This window comes from Rhynchophorus ferrugineus, unplaced genomic scaffold (assembly GCF_030347505.1).
Source record: "Rhynchophorus ferrugineus isolate W39M unplaced genomic scaffold, kcgeb_rfMv2 rfM5, whole genome shotgun sequence".
Classification (NCBI taxonomy): domain Eukaryota; kingdom Metazoa; phylum Arthropoda; class Insecta; order Coleoptera; family Curculionidae; genus Rhynchophorus; species Rhynchophorus ferrugineus.
The window spans coordinates 26841049-26854069 of NW_027472584.1; the positions used below are offsets into that span (position 1 = coordinate 26841049).

A 13021-nucleotide genomic window follows, 5' to 3' on the forward strand; every position below is an offset into this window, starting at 1 on the left:
ATAAAAGCGGGGAAAATTTAATTTTCCGACATAACCTTGGTACCATATAAACATAAAAAAATAATCAATTTTTTTGTCTTATGTCAATTTTACAAACATGTACGTGAATCTGACTTAGAATTAGTTTGTAATATAATTCTAAAATTCCTTGGCTTAAAAATGCTCATTAGCTTAGAATCAAAAATTAGGCAATAATAGAATAATGGATAGTCATTCTTTAGAAGAAATTACCAGTAAGTCAAGCAGAGACAACAGTTTACATTTAGGTACATCTCAAACTAGTCTTAAGAGTACAAAAAGCCTTGATAAATCAAGCTCTGGAGGGAGTTTGAAACGCGATAAAGGTACTATACAATTTAAAGAATCCCCACAAGAAAATGACAATCAAAAATTACCTACCGATGCATCATTAAAAGTGCCTCATAAAATAATTGCTAACTGGAGATCGGCCTGTGACAAGACAAAAGATAAAACAAAAGACTTATTGAAGAGATGGAGGACACTTCCAGAGATTGAAGCTGAAAATGTTGCTAAAAGTGTAAATCAATCTGAAGTAAAAAAGGAAACTCAAAGTGAAAGTGGATGGAGTGTTCATGTTTGGAGTAAGTCAACGAAAAAAACCATAATGAATTATTTCTTTTTTTTAATTTTTAGCTACGTGGGTAGATAGATTCAGTATTGATTCAGTAGAAGAGCATAAAGATGAATTATGCACATTAACACCTGTTCAGAAAAACAAGTTTTCACATTTTTTCACTAACCTGTTGGATCACGATCGAGATAACTTAATATGTGAGCAAGATTTTGAAGCATTAATTGAGGTATATTAAATTATATTTATCCTTTTTCATTTGTTAAATCTATGCTATTCCATGCTGCTTTTTTGGATAAATAGAGATTAAGACATTTTGCTGATTGGTCTCAAAATTCACCAGAATTTAACATTTTAAGAGAAGTAGAAAGAGGTTTTATATCAACTTTTTTATCAGACATATCAGATGATAAATTTGGTATGATATCAAAAGTTTTGTTTGTTTTTTTTTTCATTTTATTTTTGATAATATTTCTAAGGATTATATGATTTTAGGATTTGAAGTTAATGATATAACTTACCTAACTAAAGAGGGGTGGTTACATAAATGGTCACAATTAATAAAAGAATCGAAAAATGTAGTAGACTTTCCTATATGGTTACAGTTTTTTGTGAAAGTACTATTTCAAGTGATTAATAGAGGGGGTATTAATATAAAATGTTTTAAATCGATAAATGCTATATTTAAATTTCAGGTACAGGTATTATTACAAAAGATGAATTGAACAATTTTTATTCATCAGTTTTGTGTCTTGATGCAGTTGAAGTGGCTGAAATATTAGACATAGCTTATCAAGCAATGACATCGGTTAGTTATATCACATTTCATAGTGAAAACTACAAACCTACATTGTCTATGTTTCAGAATGGTGATCATCCCTTGCACTATAGATCTTTTCATTTATGCTTCTCAAATTATTTGTTGGGTAGGTATCCCAATGGTTCCGGTCATCATATACTTGGAGCTCCACCAACTGAAATGTCTTCTGCCATGTTTCCTGTTGACTACTCCGCTTTAAATACACAACCAGAAGACTTAGAACAATATACTCCAGATCAAAAATCCAATAGGAGAAGTGTTATAGTTTAAAATTTTGAATCTAGTAGGTATCCATATAGTTCTTTAAATGCAAATAAGTATAGCGACAGTTTATAGCTCAAAATATTCAAATGCAATCCTACATATCTTCTAGTATTTATTTTTTAATATCATGTCAATTAAGTTACTAAAAAAACTACACGTCATAGTGAAAATGAATACTAGCCAGTTGTTTAAAACAGAAAAACTGTACATACACATAATAATTCAAAAAAAATTTAGATGTTAATGAAAAAAAAAACACAATTAGGCTTTTTTCTTTACACAAGTGCACCTTCTTAAAAGAAATTCTAAATACTATGTGATATTAGGGAGCCTATGAGAAAAATCTTTTATTAAAAAAAGCGTTTACATGAAAACTTTGTTCAGAAGCAATAAGAAGTTTTATTATTTATATATTTTAAGCATCTTATTGAACAAGAAAGATATTGCAAATGCAGCTTTATTTTAATGATGCAAAAGGAATTGTTAAATGTAAGCTTTTATTAAATTGTTGTAATATAGAAATATTTATTGATATTGTTAAAAAATTGCCTTTACATTTGCTATAATCAATACAAAAAAGGCACAACATGTATGAATGTATCTTTTGGCATTAGCAATAAAAATATAGTCAAAATACTATTGTTTAATTTTTTAAAATATATTTTCAGGTTAGAAATAAAATAAAAACGTCTTATTTTTTAATAATATAATTTTATAAGTTGTTTATAACATTAGAGAGTGCTGGTAAATATGATTTAACGCAAGATTCGCCCATCATAAGCTTTAAATGTAACTCCTTTAATTTAGTACGGTTTTTCTCTAATATACAGTTCGATATTTCAAATAGCAATTCTTGAGTCCCATCAGAAAATTGTCCTCTTTGCCAGGCAGATAACATTTGCCATATCTCCTCTTTAATTCTCTCATTTCCAAAATTTTCTAAAGCCGTATTAAAATTTTCACTTGCCTTAAGATATATACTTTCCGAACAAACGTTATTCGTATTCAAAACGGGTGGAGGTAAACTTGGATTTACGTTTTGAGGATTTCTTTGGCTTTCCACTGGAAAAGCAACTCTTTTATTTGTTATCCTTGACTTTGGTGGTGGATTTACGGGACTGTAATTTAACATCGGTGGGTCATTCCATCCCGGTGGATAATCTGTGATGGAATATAATTAAATCCTTGGTATAATAAAATAGATATTACCTTTTTTTGGTGGCTCACCCATTCCTTTGGATTTTGTAAACACATAGCATAACCCTACTTTTCAATTGACAATTGTCTTTGAAAATATTTTACTAATATCAATAAAATTGAAATCCCTAAGTATTTTAATGTAGGTACAAAAAAAAATTAGTGATGTTTAAACGGTTTATTAACAAAACGACATTCTGAAATAGTACAGTGATAAATATACCCTAATACATCCTATTTACATAAATGATCTTTATACACAGTAAATTATTATATACAAAATTAAAACATTGTTAAAAGTACGTCCAAGAATATTGAGACAAAGGTTTGAATAACTAATTTTGTACGTAGCAAATAAAAAAAATATGAATAAACCTAGTTAAAATAGGATTATGCACAAGTCAATTTTGCTTTCTAAATTGAGTTCTAAAGGAAACCTTACACGTCAAATCAAGAAGTCAACACGGCATCTACTTTGTACCTAATTGAGAAGAAAAACATGTAAAGCCCCCTGAAATAACTCTACTGTTTCCGAGCACTGTATAATATTTACACGTGACACCTAAACAGTACATGTACTTGATCAGAACCGGGTACGAAAGTCGCTTACGTCACATTTAGTCAGATTCAGAATCTGCTGGTATTCCATGAGAATCCGCGATACCCACTTCTAACCCAGCATATTCTAACCGCTAATATTTATGTTTATGTCGATGCTTTCTGGCACTGGAACTGGTCGAATCTGGCGAATAATATCTGGTCTTTGAATTGCTGCGGCTTCTTCTTCTTGGCGATGACGATCTTCTATTATGTTTAGAGGATCTAACTGGTGACGGTGAATACCTACTATGGCGACTGGTACTATGCGGAGGGGAACATTTACTAGTTGAACTGATGGGGGATGTGGAATCTTTGTGTTTACGCGAGGAACGTGATGAAGGAGGGGAATGGCGACGGGAGACACGAGGAGGTGTTGGAGGACTTGCCTGTCTCGAGGTACGCTTTCTTGAAGGCGTGCGGCTTTTCGACCTAATATTTTTGGTAGAAAACAATCAAAATACCTTTTTTTCTGTCACACAATCAGGAAGAATATTTGAAGAAAAAAAATCATTTTAAATAGATCGACAAGGGAGATCTTTTTTCGATTTATCTAGACATATTTTTAGATCTAGTTGCATTTTCAATTTGATACAAAACTAATGGCCACAGACATCCATATTGTATAAAATACCGAAAAAGCAATTAAAAAAACTATGCCCAATTGTGCCAATAAGTTTTGTCATTCAATAAGAAAAACACCTTCAAGAGATTTATTCCAATCATCTTCGAAGGAAAACTATCTATATGTCCCCATTCAAGGCTGGTATTGCCTGTTTGTTCGTTATGAAATTCTGGGCCTCAAGCACTTTTGAGTGGTGTGAAAGTGTGTATTATATTTGCTTTATCAATTTGGGGAGTGATTCACGAACAAAATTCCTTTTTGAGACTTGGAAGTGAACCTTTGTTATGAAATAACGCTCCAAATCCTTTTTATTTCTAACAATGATGTGGTAGTTAACAGAATATAATAACTTAAAGGGCACAAGTATGTGTGTATGGTTATGTCAATTGGTAGCTTGGATCTTGAGAAGTCGGTCTGCTTTTGGGGAACAGACCCAGACCACACATTGTAATTTGAGTCATTTGAAAAATTCAAAAATGGTTCGAGTTTGAATAAAACCAAACAATAAATTGTTACTATGTAAATCATTCTATTCGTGGCGACTGATACTGCACTGCTGCAAAATTTAATTGGTGCAAGAATTGAAACCCCCTTTCCAATTTGCCTTATTCAGTACACCAAATATGAACCCAATGACGCCGTCTTATTGAACACAAAACTTATTGAAAGAAAAATGTTAAAATGTATAAAATAAGTAAATAAGGTCATTACTTCTGTAATGGTGTCTAGATAAATTCTGTGAAAAAATCTGCCTCAAAACACATCTCAGAACGTCGACATAATAAATGAAATTTTAATTAAATCGAGAGTGGAAAATGACAAACTAGATAATTTAAATGAATCTAGAAAAAATATACTTAAATCTAAAGGGTTACCTGTGTCTTGATGTTGAACCACTTGAAGAGCTGCGAGCATGTTTTTTACTTTTTCTAGAGGTACTATAAAAATCAGTAAATCATGAGCTTGAGAGGTACTGAGACATTTTGATTTTATGAATATCTTAACAAATGTACTGTATTGTAAGGACAAAGTACATTTGATAAGTAGTTGTTAATAATTTACCAAAGAAAATACCATTTCAAGTTTATTGTACTTACTGTTCCTTGAAATATTCATCGTCAGAAATATCCTCGGCATGCCTGTCAGATTTGTCATAATCCCGCTTGTGTTTTTCGCTTTTGGGTGTTTTGTCGCCTTTCGCCTCTTTCTTAGCTTCTTTTTCCGATTTTCTTAACAATTTCCTTCGGTAATGTTCTACTTGCTGCGGTACGGTCCATCCACTTTTCAATGCCCTTTGACCTGACTCCAATTCATCTTGATACTGTACGGCTTTTACTTCTATCTCCCTTAATTTTAAACGTTTCTCTTCCGTCATGTTTCTAAGAAAATAATTTTTTTAAATAAAATTAAATGCGCCACCTATAGTGAGCACACACCCCGTGTGACATACCCTACCCAATAAAACAGCCAATGCACATCGTTCGCACGTTGCAATGTTGCCGCATCGGTTTAATTAATGTTTATAGTCTCTAATTGTTATCACCATGCTTTTACAAAATTTTGCAGACATTTGACAACAGGGTCGACCAGTGCCAGTATATGAATCAATCGGCATTTTGTCTCTTTTTAATTTGGATAAAATGAGAAAGAAAATCCGTTGGGAGTTTAAAAAGGATTTTACATATTCACAGACTGCCTTTGGCAGTGTACTCGTAATCACCTGTGGTGTGCGTTGGCTGTTTTATCGGAAAGTTATACGGATGAACGGGTGGCATTAGACGAAGAGATGGGCATAATTTGAGGCAGGGGTCATTTGAGCCAAAAATAAGATCGAATGAGACTGTTCTTTGTTATATAATTTTAATTTAAAAATGCTTAGTCACGCTACGCTTGAATAATTATGTCTTTCGACAAAGTGGTGCACCTAAAGCAACAAACACAATGGAAAAGAGAAGTTGTACTATTTTACACACTGGAGAAAATGCGCTTACTTTAGAAAAGCAATTTTTAATAACATCCTCAGAGTCTGATGAAAAGAATAACTTTGTTAAGAAAATTACGAGGGGGAATCCCATATAAACGGTAATTTTACTATCTAGCATAGTACGTAATCCCGATCTAAATGATTTCATGCTCGACTGTTCTTTGGTTTATAAGGAGTACAAAAAAAGTCAATAAAATGAATAAGAAGGTAAAACTCAGCTTCCTAAACAGACACTGAAGTTGATGGTTATTTTATATGTAGTGTGCGCGGAGTTCCATTCAGGCAATTCCCCAAGAGAAGAGTAGGTACAATGCACTAGTTACAGAGAAGACTCGCTATAAATACACTTCTGGCATGAGTAGTATTTATATTTGTATGAACTGTGACAGTAATTAAATTATTACTTTTTTATTTTATTTATCAGGAGTCTCACAAATGTTTTTGTTTCTATATTTCATGTTTTAATGTGTATAACCCATTGACTCAAGTGACCTTTTCGGATGGTTGAATAGACCCCGCTTGTGGTGTCTAATAAGCTGATGAGATACCTCTTTCATTATGAAGTAAATTTAGTATAGCAAACAAGGGATTTGCTAAAGTTTTTTGATCCCATTGCGCGGTCAAATAAATAAACAACTCATTTAAGAACAAAACTTTTCTAATACTATTTTGTACATGTACAGAAAAAAATCCTCATCAGGTGACCCTGCTCTATGAAATATGTTTAGGTAATTACCTAGTATCATTATAATCGACTAAAGAATCCTGGTCGTTATTTGCATTGCTACTGCCGTCTTGACTAGTTTCTTGGCTATTTTCAAGTAAATCCCACTTGCTGGTGGTCATGGCTTGAGCTTCGATTTGATCCGGGTCGACGGTTTCCCATTTGGACTTGACAAATCCGGCATTCGGTAGGGATTTATTGACAGAGTCATCATCCTTGATCTCCTCTCCTGGATATTTACGATCTTGAATGTTAAAGAAAATCGGTAAAAACAGGTAACTTACCATCGATATCTTCATCATCTTCTGGAGAACTGTTATACTGCATCATAGCTGTTTTAAGCAGCGCGGCTCCATCCATGGGTACACCTTCATCGTCGGAAACCTTTTCCAGCGGATTCCCGTCGATATCTTCTTCCTTCTCTGGAGTCTTAGTACCCTATACATTTCGACTATTAGGAAAGACATTTTTACACAGAACGATTAACTTACATCCTCTAATCCTAAAAATACGTTGTTCAACTTATTGAGATAGTCGGAAGTGTAAATTCCGGTGTCCTCCCACGATTTTAACACTCGTAACACTCTTACTTTAAAACCTTCAGCCTGAAGCCGACTTTCCAAACCATCGAACGTCTTCTTAACTTCTTTTATTATGTCCACCACCTTACTTTGGAAGGTTTTACGAAAATTTGAGGCCTTGTTCACCTTCACTCCACAATTATGCAATATGTCAGACACCAAGTATAATCTGGCTATTTTCTTCGTTACTAGCGTAGTTTCGTTTGATAAAGATTCGGTAATACAGTCACTTATTTCATCGGCAGCTTCGGCATGATCGATACAATAAACCATGACTTCACCGATCTTCTTCTTCTCCGGGGTCAAGTTTCTAATAAACTCTTCTAATCTGTCTCTTTGCCTATAAGAAAAACACATTACTAGAAATTAGAATGATTATTTACGACATTACTAACGATTTCGATAATGCTCCTTTCGAGCTATCTCTAATATCATCATCCACAACTAGTTCATCAGGCATTCCTGCAGTATATGAAGTCATGACAGGTGGTTTCCAAACCGAGCCGTCTGAAACAATGAAGAATTACAGCACAATAAATAAACGTTACATTCAACGAAGTACTACCTCTGAACATCCTAAATTCCTTTGTCGACCACTCCTTTTGAGAATCTCCATGTAAAATGGAATAAACCTTCCACCTATAGTAAATATGAGCGGGACTGTGGTTTTCAAACAAAAACCTAAAGGATATTTTTTGTCAAATTTGTTGTCACAACATCTAATTTTTGTTTTAATTACCTAAATAAAGGGTTATGTAATTCTCTGTTCATTATCATAGCTTCAAACATTGGCCCTTCCCTCACAACAAACTCTACCATCCTATGAATAAGAACTAAAAGGTTTTTGTCACTGGGAATTACAACTTTTACTGTAGCTCTTTTTAATATAGCATTCAGCTCTTCATCGGATTTTGGCAAGACATCTTTGTCTTCCACTGCAGGCTGAGCGTTAAATGGAAGACCTAGCACGTAAATATTTAATTTTTACACCCCTACTAATTATTATAATTTAATCGAACCTGAAGGTGGTGGGGGTTGGCTTACATCCAAAAGAACTGGGGGAATATAAATTGGATGCGGAGGTATTATAATAGATTTTCCCCAACCCATTTTCATTTCATAGCCAACAATTTCCTTCCCGTTTAAATTCCTTAAGGCTCTTTCTCCATCTTTTCTTGACATGTAAGCGACAAATCCACAGTTCCTACCCCTTGCTTTTTCTTCATCTGATCTAGGCCACATTATTTTAATACTGGCTAAAGGACCATAACGACCAAATATCTCCATTAACTGTGGCTCTTGAATCTATCCAGAAAAAATAATAAATTAAGAGAAAAATAAAGTTGTCCTATTTCGATATGTTACCTTAGGGTTTAAATTGCCCAAGTATAAATTTGTAGTATTTGGATCACCATTATCGAAGGAACCGATTTCACCACTTCTCATAAACATATCTAATTCTGATTCAATAGGAGTTCTTACATGACTTTTATATTTATGTCTTTCTTCTCGCTCCTCCTGTATTCTAAAATTTTTAATGTATACCATTATACATATTGTATAGTATTACAATATCTTACTGTTTTAATTCCTCCATAAAGGTTTCCAAATTACTTTTACCAGAAGGTTTTTTCTTGCCTAGTCTTTCAGGTTTTTTGGTGTTAATAAGAAGTTTAGCATAAGCTTGTGCTTTTTCTGCAGACGATAAATTTTCTTCTTTCGACTGCATTCTTGATGTGGGTTTATATAGTTTGCCTCTCTCTTTCGTATCTTCCTCTGGAAAACAATAGAATTAATTTGGCAAAAAATACATAAACATTACAACAAACTCATACTTTTAGCTCCAGCATCATAAGTACCACCTTTAACCCATACTTTACTACCACCATTAATTGGAGCTTCCTGAAATGTCTCCATAAACTCTTGGAACACCTAAAATACATAATGTCACAAAATAGAAATTAGCTTGCAAACATGATACCTACATGAGCAGCAGCTTTTTCTTCTTCCCTTTTACGCTGCTCTTCTAATTCTCTCTTAGAAAGAGTTCTTTTACCCATTGTGCCTATTGTGAAGGCCTTTAGTTTCTGTTCGGGTATATTCTAGGTAAAGCCGAAACGTTAAATTAACTGTAGTGTAATGCCGACAATGTGGTACTTACCTTTAATTTCTCGGACATTTTGAATTATAAACCATCACTAAATAAGATAATCGTCACTTAAAACTGTGCTTTATATATTTATAACCAAAAACCACTACAAAAGAAAAAATCCACCTCGTTTGTTATAGATCATCTATAACACACATACTCCCGGGACGTTGTAAATAAATACGAACCCCATTCGTACCGAAATGTCAACCAAATAATCACTGTTCTACATATTCCGCCATATTGGGTGGATGTACAGATGGCAACACTGAAATACTTTCTGAAACTAATTATTATACATTTATAAATCCTGTTTAAATTTCAATATTTAAATTATATTAAAAATATAAAATAAAATATCTAGAAATTACTCATTTATTGTATAAAGAGTTGCCGGAAATTAGAATATTTAAATTATGTACAGTTTTCTATAAAGTTTAACTCTGAGTAGACAGATTTCTTTTCACAGGACGAAACGTTGAAAAGTCGATTACTGTAAAAAAAGTTATCTATTTTTAGGATATAAAAGTATTCTGTAATTTTTACAAAGAGAATTAAAGCTAATACTGTAGATGGCAGCACCACGCATTAAATGTATAGAGTGTTGCGTATAGGAAAAATAAAATATTTCTTTCTAATAATAGTTTAGCATTATTAGCGCAAAAATTGTAGTTGTATAATTATGGAACCAACGCTCATTAAAACTTTTTTGTAAGGAACTATTAAGACAATAAAGATGGAATATCATAAATCAAATACTGTAAAAAATGTTATCTATCTTTGGGATATAAAAGTATTTTTTAATATTTACAAATAGGAGTAGAGCTAAATCTTCAGATGGCAGAGCAATATGTGTATGCAATATGGCAGACAAGTGTATAGAGAGTTGCCTTAACAGACTACTAAAACATCAAGATTTTTAGTGGGATATGACTGACTGACTATTGCCATTTTTTTAAAATGTGAAATCGCATATTCCTTTAAAATTGTTAAGCAAGTTAAAATTACAGTATCTCTTTTGCAATTAGAGACAGTCTTTTGATAAGAATTGTACATGTTTATATTTTTTGTATTAATTGTATTCATGCGCTAGCATCTTAACAACTGAATGTTTGGACCCAAAAAATTAAATACATTAGAAAGAAAACCAACATATTAATAATTATTTTATAATTTTATTATAAAAAAACAGTCCAAATAACAATTGTTTGTTCGTAATAAACGAACAAAATAGCAATTGTACAAAAATGTACAATACAATAATACTGATTTCCCATTAAAAAAATAAATTAATCTTAAGAACTAATATTTCAGATCAGCCTACTTAGATATATTATAATAAATAAATAAATAATAAATATCACTATAATGGTGCTATACATAGTTTACACGCTAAATAGTACAAGTGCAAGGAAGTACATCCTAAAGCACACATATTTCCAATAGCAATAGTCATATGTACTTTTCTAAAAGCTTTGAGAATTTTAATATAATGCGGACATTTATGCAGTTTTCCTAATTCAAATTTCCCCACTTCCATTCCAGTTCCTGCTTCTTTCTCAATCTCAGTTTTGGAACTAATCAGAGCAGTTAATGGGGGAACCAAATAAAGAAAAATAAGAATTTCAATGAGGAAGCAAAATGACATTGCCAAAGCCTGAAAAAAAAAATACAATTCATTAGTAAATCGTAAAATAAATATCTGTATTATTAATTAGGTTTTGAAATATTTATTAGAATAATGAAAAATAAATATTCTTACCTGAACTCCATTTTCTATATTTTGAAGTTCATTTGTTTTGACTTTTAAAAATATAGCCAAAGTGATCATGCTGAGCATACTGTTGAGTAGAAAATATTTGGGAAACAGTACTCTTTGAACATTTCCAAAAGTGTGTCTTGGGAGAGAAAAATATAAAGCTAATCCAGAAATGAAGGTCATCCATATTTGCGCTCCAAAATGGATACTAAATGATCCAAGGTAAACTAATGTCCATAAAGGTGATATTGAAGATACTGAAGTTTTGTGTGAAAAGTAAATGTATGCCAGATATAAAACTGATATTGTGACGACGAAATGAGCAGGTTGTGTTGTACTAGTGAGTATTCTGAAATAGAAATAAGAAATAGATGTTAGATAACTGACTAATTCATGATTAGTTAAATCAGAACATACCTATACAGTTTTGTACATTGCAACTTCTTGATATGTTCATTAATTGAAAAAACTAGAACTTTAGTCCAGTAAGTCATCACAGCCAAAACATCTTGGGTATATACTTTTTGGGGATCCTTTTTTTCTCCCGGTAATATGCAGATATTCTTTAAACCCGACACATCTTCTAACTTAGTGGCCGTTGGTAACTGATAAACGTCTTTTGCACTGGGTAATCTTCCAACACACATTTCGTTTAGTATTTTCGTAAGACGACAAAAAATTATTCGCGCCGCTATCACAGTCAAAAAACACACGATAAAATATCGATATAACTGATATATAACGGGTACGAAATATATCGATAACGAGACACTTGTTATACAACTGTAAGGATTCGATTTAAGGTAAAAGTTTTTATAAGGCGCTATCCCCACTCGCGACTTGCGCTAGAGACGGGAAAAACTATCGATCGATATTAACGATTTCAAGTTTAATTAATGTTCTATATTTAATTTTACTTCATTTAGTAATTTTTAACAATAATATAATTATTTTTATCTTGTTCATGAAGGGATTTTTATAATGGTTTTTAGTCAATTCAATTAATAAAATGCAATAAACCAAAGAAAAAAATAATTTTATGCCTCAAATAAAATTAGTTAATTAATTAAAAAAGCCATAAAAATAATATAGGACTATACTATTTAATCGTTTATTTATTGGTTTTAGAGTAAATTCAAAATTCAAGCCATAAATCTATATTATACAGATCTGAAGTAGATATCGCAATTAGATTGTATTTAACAGCTTTAAACCAGATTTATTAAACAATTACAGTATATAAAGTATATAGTATATTAAATTCGAATTTAATAAAAAAACAACAATTAGTATAAAAACTGACGTATTACAGAATATATTGTATTAGAAATAATTTATTACTATTAACATATTTAATAATGCATCTAGAGGAAGTATTTTATACGTTATAATAAACAAATTCGATAATACGTTACATCCTTATCGTATAGAGGAAAAAATATTTCACATGAGGATTTCCAAAATTTAATGTTCAAATATTGATTCAGTTTTTTTTCCGTAATTTTCGAAAATTAAGACAAAATGATGCATAATTAATATGATTACATACGTTTATGTAATAGTTCAGAAATACGCTGTTATTTCACCGCTTGATATATATATATATATATATATATATATATATATATATATATATATATATATATATATATATATATAAACATTGTTTTACTAGTTTTAGGATTTTTATTTTTGAAATAATTTCTACGATAAAAGTAAATTCATTAAG

General features: G+C 31.6%; 4 protein-coding genes across 5 annotated transcripts; 1 reads left to right on the forward strand and 3 right to left on the reverse strand.

The window, feature by feature from the left end:
• Positions 1–73: 73 nt before the first annotated feature.
• Positions 74–1821, forward strand: LOC143197448 (uncharacterized). The gene is made up of 6 exons (XM_076405942.1): positions 74–602; positions 655–821; positions 896–1010; positions 1088–1237; positions 1288–1400; positions 1458–1821. Exons 1-6 carry the CDS (start codon positions 203–205, stop codon positions 1680–1682), a joined length of 1170 nt encoding a protein of 389 aa, XP_076262057.1. The 5' UTR covers positions 74–202; the 3' UTR covers positions 1683–1821.
• A 546-nt stretch (positions 1822–2367) lies between these two features.
• LOC143197452 (uncharacterized) lies at positions 2368–2994 on the reverse strand. Of its 2 annotated transcripts, none has more exons than XM_076405946.1 (2): positions 2886–2994; positions 2368–2837 (listed from the first exon to the last, which is right to left on the reverse strand). In XM_076405946.1, the coding sequence occupies exons 1-2, from the start codon at positions 2905–2907 to the stop codon at positions 2389–2391; spliced, it is 471 nt and encodes a 156-aa protein (XP_076262061.1). In that variant the 5' UTR covers positions 2908–2994; the 3' UTR covers positions 2368–2388. The 2 variants fall into 2 exon arrangements, with proteins under 2 accessions (XP_076262061.1, XP_076262062.1); XM_076405947.1 differs by having other exon boundaries at positions 2904–2962.
• Positions 2995–3036: 42 nt separating this feature from the next.
• LOC143197438 (U2 snRNP-associated SURP motif-containing protein) lies at positions 3037–9859 on the reverse strand. The gene is made up of 15 exons (XM_076405917.1): positions 9546–9859; positions 9370–9486; positions 9220–9316; positions 8965–9160; positions 8750–8909; positions 8404–8689; positions 8124–8346; positions 7950–8065; positions 7780–7891; positions 7295–7724; positions 7088–7241; positions 6816–7032; positions 5193–5474; positions 4971–5033; positions 3037–3902 (listed from the first exon to the last, which is right to left on the reverse strand). The coding sequence occupies exons 1-15, from the start codon at positions 9561–9563 to the stop codon at positions 3566–3568; spliced, it is 2808 nt and encodes a 935-aa protein (XP_076262032.1). The 5' UTR covers positions 9564–9859; the 3' UTR covers positions 3037–3565.
• Positions 9860–10688: 829 nt separating this feature from the next.
• On the reverse strand, positions 10689–12088 carry LOC143197453 (transmembrane protein 205). Its single transcript, XM_076405948.1, has 3 exons — positions 11710–12088; positions 11296–11641; positions 10689–11190 (listed from the first exon to the last, which is right to left on the reverse strand). The coding sequence occupies exons 1-3, from the start codon at positions 11937–11939 to the stop codon at positions 10897–10899; spliced, it is 870 nt and encodes a 289-aa protein (XP_076262063.1). The 5' UTR covers positions 11940–12088; the 3' UTR covers positions 10689–10896.
• Positions 12089–13021: the final 933 nt, after the last annotated feature.